Source organism: Lipotes vexillifer, unplaced genomic scaffold (assembly GCF_000442215.2).
Source record: "Lipotes vexillifer unplaced genomic scaffold, Lipotes_vexillifer_v1.1 scaffold1331, whole genome shotgun sequence".
Taxonomy (NCBI): Eukaryota; Metazoa; Chordata; class Mammalia; order Artiodactyla; family Lipotidae; genus Lipotes; species Lipotes vexillifer.
In genome coordinates, this window is record NW_006793978.1 from 1,142,595 (window position 1) to 1,159,688 (window position 17,094).

Genomic DNA, 17,094 nt, shown 5'->3' on the forward strand with positions numbered 1-17,094 from the left:
GTGCACCCTGGTTTTAAGAGTAGTCGTGCTTGGGGTGAGCACACGCAGAGTCCACAGTGTCACGTGGGCACCTGGTCAACAGACGAGGCTGATGAGCACAGGCCGGGAAGCTGAGACCCACGGCAGGGGGTGGGGGCAGAGGCGGAGAGGCGCTGGCGAGGGAAACCAGGCGGGAGGTGATCTTGGCCGGAGAGGCCTGCTGGTGAACATTGAGGCTGGCAGTAGGACGCAAGCATAGATAATGGGAGTGTGTCTTTGAGGCCAAAACACGAAAGCCTGGGCTTTCTCCGAAACTGGCTTTTGGAGTTTTTGCAGCGTTCTGGGAAGTGATTGGAGATTTCAGCCTTCATACCTGGTTCGGTCTCTACATAGCCCAGAACACAGTTCACTTGATTTGAGCCTAAGACTGATCCTTGGAGCCAGTGCAGCAAGGAAGTGTTACAGATAAAGTGCTTTACCGTGGAAAACTCTGAGCTTCTCTGTGAACCTTGCAAATAACAAACACTGAAGTTGAAGGCCACAGGTTTCCAGACTACTGGTTCATGTGTTTCTCTCTGTTCTGCGTCCTCAAGCACCAGCTGCTGGAAGGCAGGGGCTGTTTCTCATTAATGTTTGTATCCTCAGGACCTAGCACACTGCTGGGCATATGAAGTGATTCGTTTTGCCTTGTATGAAATGAAAACATGAGGCGAATTGTATACGACCTTGACATTCCTGGGTTTTTTTTTTAAGACCTTAATGCCCCCATCTCCACCCCCAATAGATCACAGCCTCTTTTTCTCGTCCTGATTTTGGTCCTTCATCAACATGGTCCTTCATTGCTCCTATGTGCCAGAGGCTACAAAAGAAATAAAATGTTTGCAAGCCCAGGTTGACCTGTAAGGGTGCCTTGTGCTGTAGGCGGAAGCCATTCCTGTGGACTCTAGTCTGAACAGCCAAGGTTGATACTCCCCCGGAAGGCAGTCTTTGGTCGTAAAGCATCAGGAACATGGATTTCCTCTTCAGGATGGATGCTTGTTGGTGTGAGGGTTACTAGGAATAAACTTGAATCAGATCTAAGTACGCTCAGCTGCAGTCTGTTGACTTTTCTTTAACGCCCGTCAGATTAACCCCTGTCCTAGGTTAATCTGGTAAACTCGGTGCTATCCAAACTAGCCTCTCTTAAGAACAGCAGCCTCTAATCTGTTGGGCTCCACACAGCTTTCCCCGTGGGCTGCTGGTGTTTTGGCAAATGCAATGGCTATTCTTTCCTATTTAGGATTCTGCTTTTACTAGGAACCCTGGAGGCCCTCAGAGGTTTGCGATGCAGACTTCAGCCCAGAGCTTAGCCTCCCAGATGGTAATTAATGTTTACACAAAATGACAAGCCCAAAATGGAATCCCTTTGAGCCCTGCCAAGCACCCATCATTCCCCTGATTGCCCACTCTTGCAGTGTTTGAAAATTAATTTGCCTTGAACAAACAGTGGGCTTTCCTCAATTTATTTGTACAGTTTCAGTGACCGCGAAGGAAGAGCTGCAAGACTGAATGTCATCCCTCCATTCGTTCAGTTCATTCGTAATTGAATCTGCTGATGGAACAAACTGGTCTCTGTTTAATGATTTGAAGAAAAGAGGGAGAAGAGGAAAATAAAGAGAAGTGTAGGTTAGAGAAGGTAGATTGTTTTCGGTCAAACGCCATTGGCGTGTAGAGTTTTAGAGATGGCACCTAAAACACGGGGAGAGTTCAAAGTATTGGTAAGTGAATTCAACAGTGTGGTTTTCATTTTAGTAAGTATATACAAAACATGCAGCCTTTGCTAAAAAGGAGATTTTGTCTGAGGTCACAGAACAGACAACAGAAAGTGTGTTCAAGGAATGGATATTGCTGGTAGCTTGAAATAATTGCATGTAGATTCATAGAAATCTGATGCTTCCCTATATTTCTGGGCTGTTTGGTGTTGAACATTTCAAGATGTATTAATGTTCCCACTTTTCGACTTAAAATTTGGGTTCTTTTTCTTATTTGGCTACAGTCTTCATTCTTTCTATGTGGTGAGATTTCTGTGGCTCTTCCGTGGGGACAAATAAGTTAAAAAAAAAACTAGCCAGAAGATAGAATAATGTAAAAATAGGACCTGTCCAAACATTCAGATACAGATGGATGGATGGATGGGTAAATACATTGCCTAATGGCCAGTGCCCCGCAAGGTTTTCGTGATGCCTTTCAGGCTCGTTCATATTTGCTACAATAATGACCTTATAGTGGGTAAACCCTCTTGGGGCTTTCTGATCGAGTGTAAAGACCAGAAGCACTGAAACGTGCCTTGGGAGAGTTTGTCTCCTCCCCCGCCTCCCCGTTCCTTCTCTGTCATCAACGTTCACCATTTCCTTTCTGTTCAAGTACACCAGTTAGAACCAGTTAGAAACATTGAGGAGTTGATGAAAGACTAATGCATGCCATATCCTATCCTCATTTCTGAGAGAAAAATACTTATCTGTCCTCTGGGTGAAGAGCTTTTCTAAAAACTCCATCCAGTAGGTAAGGCAGTTTCAAGAGACTTGAACAGTCACTTTCCTGGTTGACTTCTTTAGATGGTGGAGATGTATTGTCCATGACGGAACTCTTTAAAAATATAATCCCTTTCTTTTCTTTTATAATAATAATAATACACATTCACTATAGAAAATTTGGAAAGTTTAAAAAAGCACAAATTAAAAAAATTGAATCAGTGGTTATTTCTGGCTGATGGGATTACAGTTAACATTTTTTCCCCTTGATATCAGTTTATTTTTCTTGTTTCTTAAAGGTAACAGTTAACATTTTGTTGCATATCTTTCTAATCTTTTTTTGTACATATATGTATGCATTTATACAGATAATTTTAAGTATTGAAACCATACTGATAATAGTGCACTTTATTTTACTTAATAGTAATTTTGTCATGAAATATTTTCCATGAAATTAAATCTTTCTACAGTAGTTTTGGGAACACTGATCACTTACTTATTTTGTGCTATACATTGTAGAAAGCGCTTAACATGACTTTTTAGTTTCCACAACAACCCTCGCAGATAGTTATTGCATTTCTGCAGTAAGTTATTGGACTTCTGGAAACAGAGCAGTCCATCACAGGGACATAATGCATCAAATTTCAATCGCACCACACACACAGCACCCTCTTTGTGTAATGTAAGAACTATTTTACAGCACACTCTTTTTTTTTTTTTTGGATGCATTGGGTCTTCGTTGCTGCACGCATCCTCCTCTAGCTGTGATGAGTGGGGGCTACTCTTCGTTGGGGTGCGCAGGCTTCTCATTGCAGTGGCTTCTCTTGTTGCAGAGCACGGGCTCCAGTAGTTGTGGCCCACAGGCTCTAGAGCACAGGCTCAGTAGTTGTGGCACACCGGTTTAGTTGCTCTGCAGCATGTGGGATCTTCCCAGACCAGGGATTGAACCTGTGTCCCCTGCATTGGCAGGCGGATTCCCAACCACTGCACCACCAGGGAAGTCCGTATAGCACATTCTTATTTTTTAATTTCTGGAGTGAAATATATGGTTAATATGCTTATCTGCACACATAATTTTTAAATGTATATAAAGCCTTTAATGAAACGTAAAGGAGAAACAAATAGAAGGTAGTTCATAATAACATAATATGTTTTAAGTACGTAGATGCCTGTTTGCATTAGAAGACAACGAAAGGTCAGATGCTTGAATCTGTACATAGAAGCACGGCTGTCGTGGTAATTCACATACCAGGATTAGCCTTATTACCATTGATGTCATGATTCTCCCAAGTGATGAACAACTCAACAACAAGACATAACACAGCAGGTGCAACAACATACAATAGTTGCATTCTTAGAAAACCCAGTGTGTATTAAAGCCATGTGGGAAATTATTTTGTCTTTCTTTGCAAAAACAGGTTCTAGGTTTTTCAGCTGCACAAATGTTCAGTGGGACTTTAGAAAGTGAACCAAGATACTATGTGTGGTTTACCTTCATATCATGGTACATCTAATCTCCCTGAGAGCCACTAAATACCCTCCAGTCGTCGTGACAGCCAGACATACTCCAACAGACTTTGAAGACTCCCCCAAGGGGTGGCCTCCTTTAAGAGATACCTCTTCCATGGCTTAACCTTTAACTTCTCTCTCTTTTTCTCCCCTCCCCCTCCCCCCTCTCCTCCCCACTCCCCGGCCCCGCCCCGCCCCATTTATTTATTTACTTCTTTGGTTTTTGAATCACAAAACACCCTAGAACATAGATTCTCAAAGCATTTGGGGAGGTATGTTTCTGAAAGTTTATAGGCCCTATAATTTTCTTGTTAGGTTCGTTCCCAAGTGTTACATGATTTTGGTTATTGTAAAGGATATTCCTTTTTTATTTTATTTTCTCTTCACTATTGCTGGTGTGTAGGAAAACAACTGATGTTTGTGGCTTTTCTTTATTTGGATACCTTACTGAGCTCTCTTATTAGTTCTCATACTTTTTTCAGCTGGTTGTCTATATTTTCCACAGATGATTATATTTTTTGCAAACAAGAGTTTTGCCTCTTCCTTTGGTTGTAGGTTTGCTGTTGGTCTTCAATTTAAATGACGGGAATCGTTTGCTTCCTATAGGTTTAGTCTACATTGTCTATAACACGAAATGCACCTGGTACCTTTTTTTGGTTGAGGGGGTGTTGATATGGAGTCGTTTTTCAGTTTACTTTTATGATCGGGTTTGTTTGTTTCTTTAAGTCAGTTTTAGTAATTTATATTTTCCATAAAATCCATTTTATTTTAAAAGTTATTAGTATAAACGTGTACATCTGTCTTCTTATTTCATGTAAAATATACTCTCCGTGCCTATTAGTCATACCACTATTCAAATTCCCAGTTTTGTTTGCTTTGCTTTTTTTCCCCCTTGTTCAGACTGTTTTTAAACATAAGACCAGTTTTAAAATTTTTAATAGGCAATATCACAGGATTCAAAAATTTAAGTATGCATGTATGTAGACAGTAAAATACCTCCCCCTCCCCCAGTTCTCTGTCTCTCCAGTTCTCACTCCTCCTCAAGCCCCCAAACAGGTAACTCACTGCTATTGGTTTCTTGGGTATTCTTCCAGAGCTGCTTTATATATAAAGTAAAAATTAATACATTTTCTTCCATTTTTTATAAAACCTAGCATATGCTCTACATTGTACATATAGAGCTCCTCATTCACTTGTACAACTGCAGTCCTTTCCACTGCATGGTTGTACCAAATACATTTGTAACCAGAACCCTAATGATTACATTTGAGTTGTTTCCAAACGGGCAATTCAAATCGTGATGTTGTTCCACTGTGTTTATAGACCAAATTCTTACTCATCAGGTCAAGGGAACTCCATTATCTTTTTGGCTAAATGTTGCCACATTGCCCTGCACAGAGGTTATAGGGTTTATATTCAACTAGTAAAAGAGAGTCCATTTTCCCCAGGGAACTTGTATCCAATTTGAAGTAAAATCAAGCACATTTTTCCTAGTCTACCCTTACGATTTTTTTTTTTCAAGTATTGTGTTTGAGTCAAGTTTCTTGAGATATAATTTACATGCAGTACATTCAGCCTTTTTACTGTATAGTGTAATTCAGATTTGCATATCTTTTATTTATAAGCATGATGTTATTTTTATAAACACAAAAGAGAAATTTTAAAACCCCAAAATGTAATGAAAAAAGCTTCTAAATAAGACTAGTCAATTTGCACGTTCTTATTTCTTTCGCCTCAGCACATTTCATCTTTTGGCAAATTCAGATCACACTGAGCAATACAAAAAAAAATTTTTTTTTTTTAATGTGTTCTTGCCAATTTTGGAGAAGCTCAGTAAGACAAGTGGACTGTCAGGACGGAAGAGCTTAACTGGGAAGACGCATTTATTGAATATAATTGAAAGGAAAAGGAAATGCATTGCCGATTAGCCACAAAAATGCATGATGCCCAGTCTGTGCCTCACGAGACCCGTGTAAATGGGGGGGTCGTAAAACCGTTTCAGCCCCAAACTTCTTACCAGCCTTCCAACCTGTCGGCTGCCTTGGTCAGTAGTTTGGGGCACCAGTGTTGATGGACTGACGATAGCTTTCAGATTGAGATGAAAGGCCGTGTTCCAGCGACAGTTTGTAGCTTTCCTAACCCTTTGCACTGTCTGATTGTACTTAAATATTTTAACTGAATCCTGCATTTATCATTACCTGTTTTGTGTTAGGGGGCAGCATTGTGTAAATCATAGAAAAGTCACTTAGTGGTGGCAGAGTTAGCACTAGAACTCTGCTGTCTGGTTTATTCAACAGCAAGCAAGTTCCTTAACTTCTCTGGGCTTATTCCCCATCTAGTCGAAGAGGGTTGGATAACATGCTTGCTTGCTACTCACAGAACGGTCTAAGCGTCAGCATCACCTGGGAAATTCTCAGGATGGTAGACTCTGGAGCCCCGCTCACCCCCAAAGCTGCTGAATCCGAATCTGCATTTGAATCTGATCTTCGGGGCTTTCATATGCACGTTAAAGTTTGAGAAGTGCTCGGACGATCTCCCAGATTCTGGTCTTCCTCCAAAATTCTGTGATTCTCGGTTTCCCAAGCCAATGGTTCCCTACAAATTTGTAGGGTTTGCTAGAGAGGTTTCGGTCTTGCCCGGTGTACCTTGTTGATCGTCAGGGATGGCAACACTGCCACAGTCTCAGCACCACTCCTCTGACTCTAGCTGGGTTTGGGTTGGTTCTGAGACGGTGGGACAGCAGAGGAAACACGAGCGCCAACTCGGCCTTTACGGAGGCTTGGGAAGCGAGCCCAGGCCTGTACTGTGCCTTCTTTTTTTGTGCGGTTAGGATTTCCGGGGTGTTAGTGCTTTCTGCCCCAGACCTAACCAACCAGCCTGCATTGTGTGAAGCATGTGGTTTTCAGTGAGCTCATATAATTGCTTGCTGTGGAAGATCTTGTGAAAATGGTAGAAAAAAATGAAAAAGGAGCAGAGCCAGGATCCCTGGAGCTGGGTGTCTGCAGATAAAGTGTCTTCCTTTGTGTTGTAGTTCTTCTTGTGGCTGAAGGGGGTCTGTGTCCACATCAGGAATCTTGTTCTCTCTCAGCCCTCAGGTTTTGGAAATTCATAAAATGTCAGCTTATCATAAGCAAAGATCTTCCTAGCAAGGTTCTGAAGACAGCCCTGGAGAGAAATGTGTGTGAGTAGGATGTCAGAAGTCTAGAGTTGCTTTACACCAGATGCATCAGATGCTTTATCCTTTCATACCTGAGCCATGTGAAGAGGGGGCTTTCTTGGCATCCTGTTTGTGTAATTGTTCCACAGTGTCTGTGGGACTTGAGGATAGCCGAGTTCATATTAGCTAAAAACGTGGTTTGCTTATAAGCCCACCATTTGTTTCTGCTTTTGTGCATATTACAGGTTTGATCTGTTTTACCAGAAGAACACGAAAATAATGGATTGCTTTGATGCAAATTCCAGGGAAGAAAAAATGACGTGTGTAGACGCAAGAGGACATCAACAGAAATTAATAGGACCAGTGAGAATACCATGTATTTTTCATACTTGATAACAGTGAGATTAGAAGAGAAAAAGTTCATGCCCAAACTAGTTCTTTTAGGAAACCCTGAAACACCACCCTCTTTTCAGAGAATATTGTGATCTATTCTCTTCCAGTTTCTAAGCTGTGTAATAATAAAAGGATGGATTTTTTTTTTTTTAAGCGCAAAAGTGCAGGAAAGGTAATTTTTTCCCTGTGATGTATACAAAAGTACTTACTCATAAATCGGTCCACCTCTTTGTATTTAACGCCATATTTGTCTTTCATTATTCTGTTAGAGGATTGTATGGAGTTTGACTTACGGGGTAATCAGGTAACCCCTATACTAGATGTGGCATGGATCTTTTGGCCTTTGGAGAGAAGCATATCTTTTAAATGCGTATAGGAGCATCTGTTGTCTACATTTCATTAGTGACTATAGAATTTGACTTACATTTCACATCTAGGCTTGGTCTCAAGTCCAGCATCACACCCCTTGTCCTCACTTGGCTAAGGACTCCTCCAGTGGTCCAGAGGGAATTCTTTTAAGAACTCAAGCATGTGTAGTTGACAGTAAATTGGTCTAAATTCATGTGTGCACCTTCGATCTCAAACCCTGGGATCATCGGTAGGAGAAGAAGGCCTCAGCAGTAGGCGGCCTGACGTTTGACCGGAAGTTTAGCCCTTGCTAAACAGAAAATTATTTCTCCAAATGTCAGGCGGGCTCCATCGGTCAGAATGGAAAGGGGGAAGGAGGCCAGGCCGATAAGAGACATCTGTGGGGCTAAATAACTTTTTTTGCTTCGTGTGCTACTGCAAACACTTCTCCTCTGTGTAGTCAAGAAGTATGTTTGTTTTAAAAGGAGAATCAACTTGTTGGCTCTTGTTTCTGAATTTTGCCGCACAAAAGGCTTTGTCAAGGTTAAGGGAAACATTCGTTTTCAGAGTCTGGTGGCTTCAGCCGCTTCCTGGAAGGCAGCCTTCTCTGGCTGGTGGGCCTTTCTCCCCAAGGGACACGGCTGCTCCCAGCGGTAAAGACAGGACAGCACCGGGGACGGCCCAGTGGGCACAGATGACCCGGGCCCGGCGTTGGCTTCCACTCACGCACCTGCCTGTGCTTTTCTCTCTGCTCGCCCCGCACAGATCCGGAGCTCGGTGTCGGCGCGCTACCCCAACACGACGGCCGCGATGCGGGGCCCATTGTCCCCAAGATTTCGGGTCTAGAGAGGAGCCAGGAGAAGAGCCAGGACTGCGGCAAAGAGCCCATCTTTGAGCCCGTGGTGCTGAAGGACCCCCGCCCTCAGGTCCCGCCGCCCCAGCCCCAGGCGGAGCCCCCGCCCCGAGCGCCTTCTCCGGACCCCGCCTCGGGGCCGCGCGCCGAGCCCCCGCCGCCGCCCCCCCCGCGCCCCGGCGCCCCGCCTCCGCCCGCGCCCCCGGCGGCCCCGGCCCCAGGCCCTCCCGCCCGCGCCGGCCCACCCCTCCGCCCAGAGCCTCCCCCAGCCGCTGTCCGCCTACAACAGCAGCAGCCTGAGCCTCAACAGCCTCAGGTGAGCCGCCTGCCCGGCTTTGGTCATCTTCTGTTGGACGGGCAGCTGGCGGTGGGAGCGGGGCCCGCGGGGGCTGCGGTTTCCTGTTGGAAGCTTGATCGCAGGGTTCTCAGCGAGGCGGGGACGCAAGACAGGGACGGGGCCTGAGGGGCCGGTGGGACAGGCTCGCTTGGGAGCAGGACGGGATGCGTTGGGTGGAGTCTGGGTGGTGAGGACGTCGTCAAGGGCTAAATGTCTACGGAGGCTCCGGAGAGAGTGAAGGCGGGAAGGAGAAGGTTCAAGGAAGGGAGAGCTGAGCTGAGGGCTCTGTGCCCGGGAGCCCCGCGGTTCCCCGTCAGAGGCAGGGAACGGAAAGCCAGGGAGACGGTGGAATGCTGAGAATCTTAAAAAGGAAAGCTCTTTGCCACCCCCGCCACGCCCCCATCCCGGCCCCATCACATCTCCCTGCAACTCCAGGGGCGGGAAGATGGGGACCAAGGAGTAATCTGGTTTGAGGAATCTCCACTGTGATTTCCTTCCTCCGGGTGGGTCACAGAGGTAGAGAAGAAACACGCCAGGTTTAGGGAGAGAGAGGTGTTCCTCCCTGGAGATCCAGGCAGTCTTCCGTCTTGTCTTTGCCAGAGTACAAAGGAAAGTTTACAGAGCGGCACAAGGCAACCTGCAAAGAAAAGGGGAACAGGGACCCGGGGTGCAGGCCTCAGTGTTGCCCACCCCGGCTGGTCCCGGTGGTTGTCATTCTAAGGCCCCACGCTTGGTGACTTTGATAGTGTTTTCCTTGTGACTGTGACGGGTGACCGTGGCGGTCAAGAGCCTTGCTCTCTCCTGTCTGCAACAGGGGAAGGAAGCTGCCTTGGCAGGGGCCAGGCCCATCTTCTGCCCCCGAGGCCACGTCTGTGGCCTCCAGACCATAGGGGTGACGGGGCACCTGACCCCCTGGCTCCCCCTTCCCTATCTTCACAGAAGAGGGAGCAGCTCACCGCGCTTATTCCTGTCCACAGACCTTGCCCCGTCGCAAGTGTGGCTGGTGCAGGATGGGAGGGGGCAGCTGTCTGGATGTGGCGGCGGCTTGGGGCAGCAGCTCCTATTCTGCGGTGTCCGCAGTCGTGGGGGCAGTTTAGAGGAGCTGCGATCTCAGCAGAGGCTCTGTGCGCACAGGGGAGGGTCTGGGAAGAGGAAGGAGCAAGAGAAAAGGTGTTGAATGGCTTTGGGTAGGGACATAGGGGTTTTTTTAAGAAAATAAATGGCTTACCTCTTTTGTTTTTCATTTCTTTCCTTTTTTTTTTTGGTATTCCAACAGCAGTAGCAGGAGCAGCACCCCAGCGAAGACTCAGCCCGGCCCCCCCCACGCCTCCCACCACCCCTCGGCCTCCCCGTTCCCCCTGTCACTGCCCAACCACAGCCCCCTGCACAGCTTCACGCCCACCCTCCAGCCCCCCGCACACTCACATCACCCCAATATGTTTGCCCCTCCCACTGCCTTGCCTCCTCCACCACCTCTGACATCAGGGAGTCTGCAGGTGCCCGGACACCCGGCCGGGGGCACTTACTCAGGTAGGATGGACGAGCTGGCCTGGCTTCTTCGTGCTCCCACTCTCCCCTCCAGAGGGCCTCGCCTGCCGTCTGTGTTGTCCCTGATGGCTAGGTGTTATCCACTCACGATTTTCTGCTTTATCGTATGTCTTCTTGTAATCTTTCTCCAGTCCTCTGTAGGCTGAGATTCAGCGAAAATATGTACCAACACCCATCCCAACCTGGCATGACAGCGTCCTGGAATCGGACACTGCCAGAGAGGCTTTTCTGACCAGGGTCATCCTCTGAGCAGTAAAGCACAGGTTGTCTGGGCCCTGTCACCTGGGCTCCCATTAGCTTGACAGAAAAGCTCTACACATCCCGTGTCTGTTTCAGGCCAGGATCTTAAGTCACATCCTTGTTAGCTGACTAAGGCCTTCTACCGTGGGTGGGAAAGAAGATGTACTTTTTGTGAGCGTATGTCCCAGCTTTTTAAGGACACACCTAGTGTTGGATATTGGGTCCTTTTCTCCTCACCTGTATTAATCAGGCCAAGTGGCACAACTTTGGGTTCGTCGTGGCCATGTTTTACCACTGATACAGAGAGCCGTAAAGCAGAGGTTTATGTTGGAAGAGGGCATGAGGGGTCTGTCATGGCATGTTGCTGTGTCGACAGCTCACTTTTATTAGTCAGCCAGTCACTGCTCTTAAGCACTTAAGTAGGTTCATTTCTTTAACCCTTGAAACAGACCCATAGCACAGGCAATGTTATTGCTCCCGTATGATAGATGAGGAAACCGCGACACAGATGGCTGATTTCCCACACCCAGGGTCACTCAGCTGGCAGTAAAACAGCTGAAACTTGACCTCTGGCCATTCGGCCTGGACTCTGTCCGTGCACCCCACTGATGGACCGCCTGTCCCTGAAAGCTGAGACAGAGAACAGAGTGTGTGACTGGGCCTTACCATCCATTGCCTGGTCGGCTGTCCCTTTCCACTAAGGGCCCAGCCGCACCCCTGAGAGCCCCAGCTCCCGCGCCCTGGGCCCGCAGCCCTCCGTAGTGAGCTACTTGGATGTCCTGTTCTGAAGGAAATTACCGTCCCAAGAAAAGGTGTCACCCTGTCCGTGTTCTTCTCTTTCAGAGCAAGACATCTTGCGACAGGAACTGAACACACGTTTCTTGGCCTCCCAGAGCGCTGACCGCGGGGCCTCCCTGGGCCCCCCACCCTACCTGCGGACCGAGTTCCACCAGCACCAGCACCAGCACCAGCACACGCACCAGCACACGCACCAGCACACGTTCACGCCCTTCCCCCACGCCCTGCCGCCCGCCGCCATCATGCCGACGCCAGCACCGCCCATGGTGCGTACCCCAGGCAGAAATGTGAGGATAAGTAGAGCACGACTCTCTTTTTATGCAGCACGGTGGGGTTGGACCAGGCCGTCTGGGCACAGGAGATTGGATGGGGAGCAACAGCTGTTTGGGGGACTCCCTTGACCTTGCTCAGCTCTGCTGGAGAGAAGGGGATGTGCCTTGCTCCAGGCAGCACTGACCCAGGGCCTAAAGTAGGAACTCTTTTCTAGACGGTGATTTCTAGCACTGTGGGTGGAATTTATTCTAGATGCCCTCAAAACGGTCACATCCAGTGTCGGTAGTTAACTTCTTAAGGGCGATTTTGTTTTCTTGAGCATCTTGGGGAGTTGCCACCAGATATAAAAATGTATCTGTCAGTGTTCGGCGCCAGCAAATAAATGCTCACGGAATCCCGGGAAGTCCGGAAGGGCCGAGGAGGGAGAGAGCCATCAGGAGACTTGGATGGCCCTGGGTACCCCTCCCCCAGTGCCCGCTCTTTCGGAAGGTTGTTCTAAACCGGCTTTGATGGAGGTGTTGTACTTCCCGTATTTCATAAGACAGCGCCCCCGGTCTGCTATTGTGCTCTGCCAGCAAGTGGTCAGGGAGCCATGAGCCCTGCAGGGTCCGAACTCAGCCTTGTGGTAAGAGGGACCACTGGCAGTGACACGGTCTTGGCCTCGCCTGGGGACTAGCGCATGCCGGGAGGACTAGTTTTTTTTAACTTACGAGCTGTAAGGAATAGTAGGATACTAACTGTTCTGAGATAGATGCCTGTCCGTAACAGTGACTATTAGAGTGTTTGTTTTACTTATTTAATTTTTAATATTTCAGGAAATACTTGATTTTAAGGCGATTAATTTAGGCATTGTGAGGATAGATTTGAATTCCGTGATTCACCAAACTTTGCATCCTTTCCTCCCTCCCTCTCCCCCACTTTGCTCAAGTTAATTTTTTTTAATATATATTTATTTCAGTTTATAAATTTTATTTAGGAGAATATTAGAGGTAAGGCCTTGGGACCAAAAATTGTTTCCTGTGATAAACCCTGTATCTATTTTCTGGATGAACCACACTTCTCAACGGTTATTTAGGGGAGGAGCTTATACCGGCGTGAGTGAGCTGTTTCACAAAACAAGTTAAATCTAACTGAGGGGAGTTACAGCCCAGGATGATGACATTACTTAGAAGAAATAATGGTATTTTCTCTTTTCTGCTCAAAAGAAAGGTTCTAAGACCTAGCCCAAATTGCCTTGTATTTGGGGGTGATACATTTCAGAAAACAGCTGAATGTACAGTTCTGCCAAAGTGAAGATGAAAACGGAGGGAATTCTCTGGATAAATCAGACCCAACGCTCACTTCTCTCTGATTTATCTGAACAATTGCCTCTTCTCTCCAGTTCAGATGTTTGGTGTGCGCCAGTCTCTAAATATAGCCTAGAAAGAAAGCCGCTCTTGTGTGGCCACAACCTAAATGCACTGAGTGGGTTTTCCCTTTGATTTTGCATTCCTGTTGATTTCTTGTCAGAGTGACTCGAGCTCAGAATGGTTTCATATACAGTGAGGTTACAGAGGCCGATGACAGCCTAACGGCAGAGAAGCTTGCTTCGGGCTACCTCCACTGAAGCAGTGAACAGAAATGTAGATTCTTCAAGTAACTAGCTTTTGCTTTGATCCCTTTACAGTTTGACAAATACCCAACAAAAGTTGACCCATTCTACCGGCACAGTGTGAGTCTTGTTACCATGCTACCCATTTAATGTAACTGCTTTTCCATTTTTGTGCTCTCACCACAGATCAGTAAATGACTAGCAGCCTTCCTTAATCATCTTTGCAAGAATTCCCATTGCTCCTCGTCACTTTGGATGCTTGCTTTTTGTGACGTTTGCTTTTGGTAAAGATGCAGTATCATCTTCTGAATCAAAAGGTCATAAGCACGCCTAACACTTTAAAGCGAAGGTGGACTTCACTGGCAGCCAGGCCTCTGTCCTGCGAAGTGGGGCGCCCGCAGTTAAACCCTTAAGAGTTTCAGGAGAGTCTGAAATCACAGATTTCAGTCTTCGGTCGAAATGTCCTTAACACAGAATTCCTGGAATTCATCTTCAATTATTTCCTCCAAGGAAAGCACCTTATCTTTTTGACTCATGACTTCAAACAGCAAGTTTTCATTTCTTCTAGACCGACTGTTGATCCCTCTTACACACAGCTGGTATTGTTCTCCTGAGCTCGTTAAAACTGCGACTAAAAATATTATTTAAATAAAAGAAGATCTTAAAATTGAAATGCATGATTTTTTTTCTCTTTAAACTCACTCTTATTTATTTAAAAAAAGAAACAAAATTTTTTTTTTTTTTAATTGTTTCATGCAATTTTAAGAGTATGTTCTGGAACTTCAATTGGCAGCAACCTAAGTTATATGTTCAGTTAATTACAAGACGTGGGCTTCTTTTATAGCAAAAACCTTGTATATCTTACCGTGATATTTTGATTATGGAGTGTATACTGCATCATTTTTACCTGAAATTTTGCAAGTTTTCTTTGCTCAATGGTTTGTTTATATTTCTTAAATGAAACCAGAAAGAAGGAAGTTTTTAATAACTGCTTGTAGCCATGTTGATTCACCGTATTCAACTCTTCTTGCTTTGATTTTTGGATAGTGTTACCCTACTGTTCAAACAGAAATGCTACTTAATAGATCAGCCAAGCCTGTGAACTCATTCATGCTTTGAACTAGATAATTAGACACTGTGTTAGTCCTAAGCTGAGAGGTGAGCTGAGAAGTCAGGACTGGACAATATTAGAAATCAATTAAGAATTACTTAACGGAGAGACATTCAGAAATGGCCTGAGGAGAGCCTCTTCAGAAAGGGATGAGGAAGGTGTACCTGAGCACCTGGGCCCCCCCCCCCCAAGTTCTTCAGTGCTGGTTCTGCTCAGGACTGTGACACAAAAGCATTCTTCAAATGGACAATGCAAAATGCAGGAGAGCTGTGGGTTTTCTCTTTGCATGGGTTTCATGAATGGTACCACCCTTAATAATCAATCACCAGATTTCTGCCCTTTGTCTATACTTGCTAAGTTAAATTAAGGACCAGCTAACAAAATCATTCTCAGAGAAAGTTTAGCTGCTCTCCTGGCAGCTCAGTTTACTTCCTAGGGCCTCATGCAGTGTCTTTTCATATACATGTTCCACAGAGAATCCTAGCTTTACGATGAAGAATAAGTCTGCAAGCCTGAATTTTTGGAAGGTTCATGTTTTATTACTTAGGTAATTCAGATTTTCAGTCAAGAGATGGAATAGTCAGCTATATTCGAAGAGGGTCAGTAATGGACTAGAGCAAAATGAAAATGGTGAGAACACCCAATTTTTTAATTGAACACATTAAAGGAAAAAATACCCACCTGGAGGCAGAGTAATAGGAATTTGAGTGCATTTTAGTGTGATGTTATTTAATTACTCTGCTTCACACAGTGTACTGGGGGAGAGTTATTTCATATCATCAGTTATAGTGGATAATACATAAAGCACTTAGCTTCCCCTGCTTTGGGGATTGGGATGTTATAAGGGGAATTAAGATACAATGCACTCAAGTATCTAAAACACAGTTTTAGACTTAAAATTAGTTTAAATGAGGGCACTTGGTTTGCAGTCACTGTTTAAGTGGATTTAGTTCAATGTCAATTAGTCTGAAAAACTTTGCTGCATCATTGAAGGGAGCAAAATGAAATAAAGACCAACGGAAAAAGTCCGTGCTCCGAAAACAGGATTGTGAAATGTGGATTTCAGCCATTACCTAGAAATAGCTCACATAAATGCATTATTAGGAAAAGCTTGAGTTATTATTGTATTTTTGACATACTGTGCAACCGTAAGGGTGGGACGTTACTAAAACATCTGTATGGTGGTTTTTTCAAAGTAAATGGAACCAGAGTGATAAAATCTCAGAAACTGTAAATTTTTAAGAGGAGGAAAAGATGCGTCTGCATTGTCTTCAGTACTGCTGTGTATTTCTCTCCTCCATCGTGTCCTCTGTAAACTATTAATTCAAGAAAATTCGTATTTTTAATTCAGAATCATTCTTCTCCCTCCCCGCTGAGTGGTCACACTGACATGTCAAGGGACTGGCTTGAATAGCCTTCAGTGAGCTTATCCATCTTATAGAAAAATGGGTGGCTCTGTGGAACGTATACTCTGAGTCATTTTATTTTCCCCTTCTACCAATATCTGTCATCATTTTAGACAATTAAGTTGTCCTCTGGAACTGCCACTTACCAGAACAACCTAATGAAGCAAGGATTGTGAATATTTTCTCATTTCCTCAAAACTATTAAAAGTCTAAAAGTACTAATTGAGTTTTAATGGTTTAAAATCCTGGAATCCACAAAGACTTGCTTCTTCTTTCTTCCTTTTTTTTTTTTTTTTTTTCTTTTTCTTTTCCTAATTAACTTGTAATTTTCTGGGCATCTTGTTTGGCTCAGCACCCCCTCCTGTTTTTGATACGCATTAAAATCTCCAACCATTTAGGACTTCTATCCGATTTAACAATTAATAATTAGAAAAGCTCTCTTTCTAATGATGTCCTCATCTGGGACATCATTTGTTGGCTGATTGATTCTGAACTACTTTTAACTTTTCAAGTTAAGTGTTCATGGCACATCTGTGTGATCATTTCATTGTGGCTTCTTGACTAATAGCATCAAACTGAGATTACTTGGCTTGCTAATGTTGATGTCTTTCTATGGGAAGGGAATTGGAACATATCATTTGCCTCCTACTAAAATCTTGTCTTCCCCCCTTCTCCATCTTTGGCCACAGCTCTTCCATTCTTACCCTCCTGCTGTATCGGGCATCCCCCCTATGATTCCGCCCACTGGCCCTTTTGGTTCACTGCAAGGAGCATTTCAGCCGAAGGTAAGAAACTACATCAAAAACACACCTGCGTACTTGTATGTGGAGCCTGGGGCTAGGCAGGTAGCTTCCCATCCTCTTACCTGCCAGGGACTCATTTTTCCATCCAAATCGACCATCAGGATTAGAGTGTGAATATTTTCTCCTAGTCCATTTAGGTTTAAAACTCAGCCAGAATTTAATTTTTAACCTGTGCTACCCATGTCGTCTCAGTTGAACTAGGATTTCTTGTGCTCTGTAAAATATACAGGAAAAAAAA

The 17,094-nt window shown here is 45.1% G+C and overlaps 1 protein-coding gene across 1 annotated transcript in view; it reads left to right on the top strand.

The window, feature by feature from the left end:
* The window catches only part of LOC103086590 (autism susceptibility gene 2 protein), a 1,147,884-nt gene that overhangs the window by 1,112,047 nt on the left and 18,743 nt on the right, over positions 1–17,094 (top strand). The window contains 6 exon segments of the mRNA XM_082931398.1: positions 8,662–8,950; positions 8,952–9,065; positions 10,363–10,616; positions 11,718–11,938; positions 13,612–13,656; positions 16,743–16,838. Coding sequence (XP_082787524.1) covers positions 8,662–8,950; positions 8,952–9,065; positions 10,363–10,616; positions 11,718–11,938; positions 13,612–13,656; positions 16,743–16,838 — 1,019 coding nt within the window.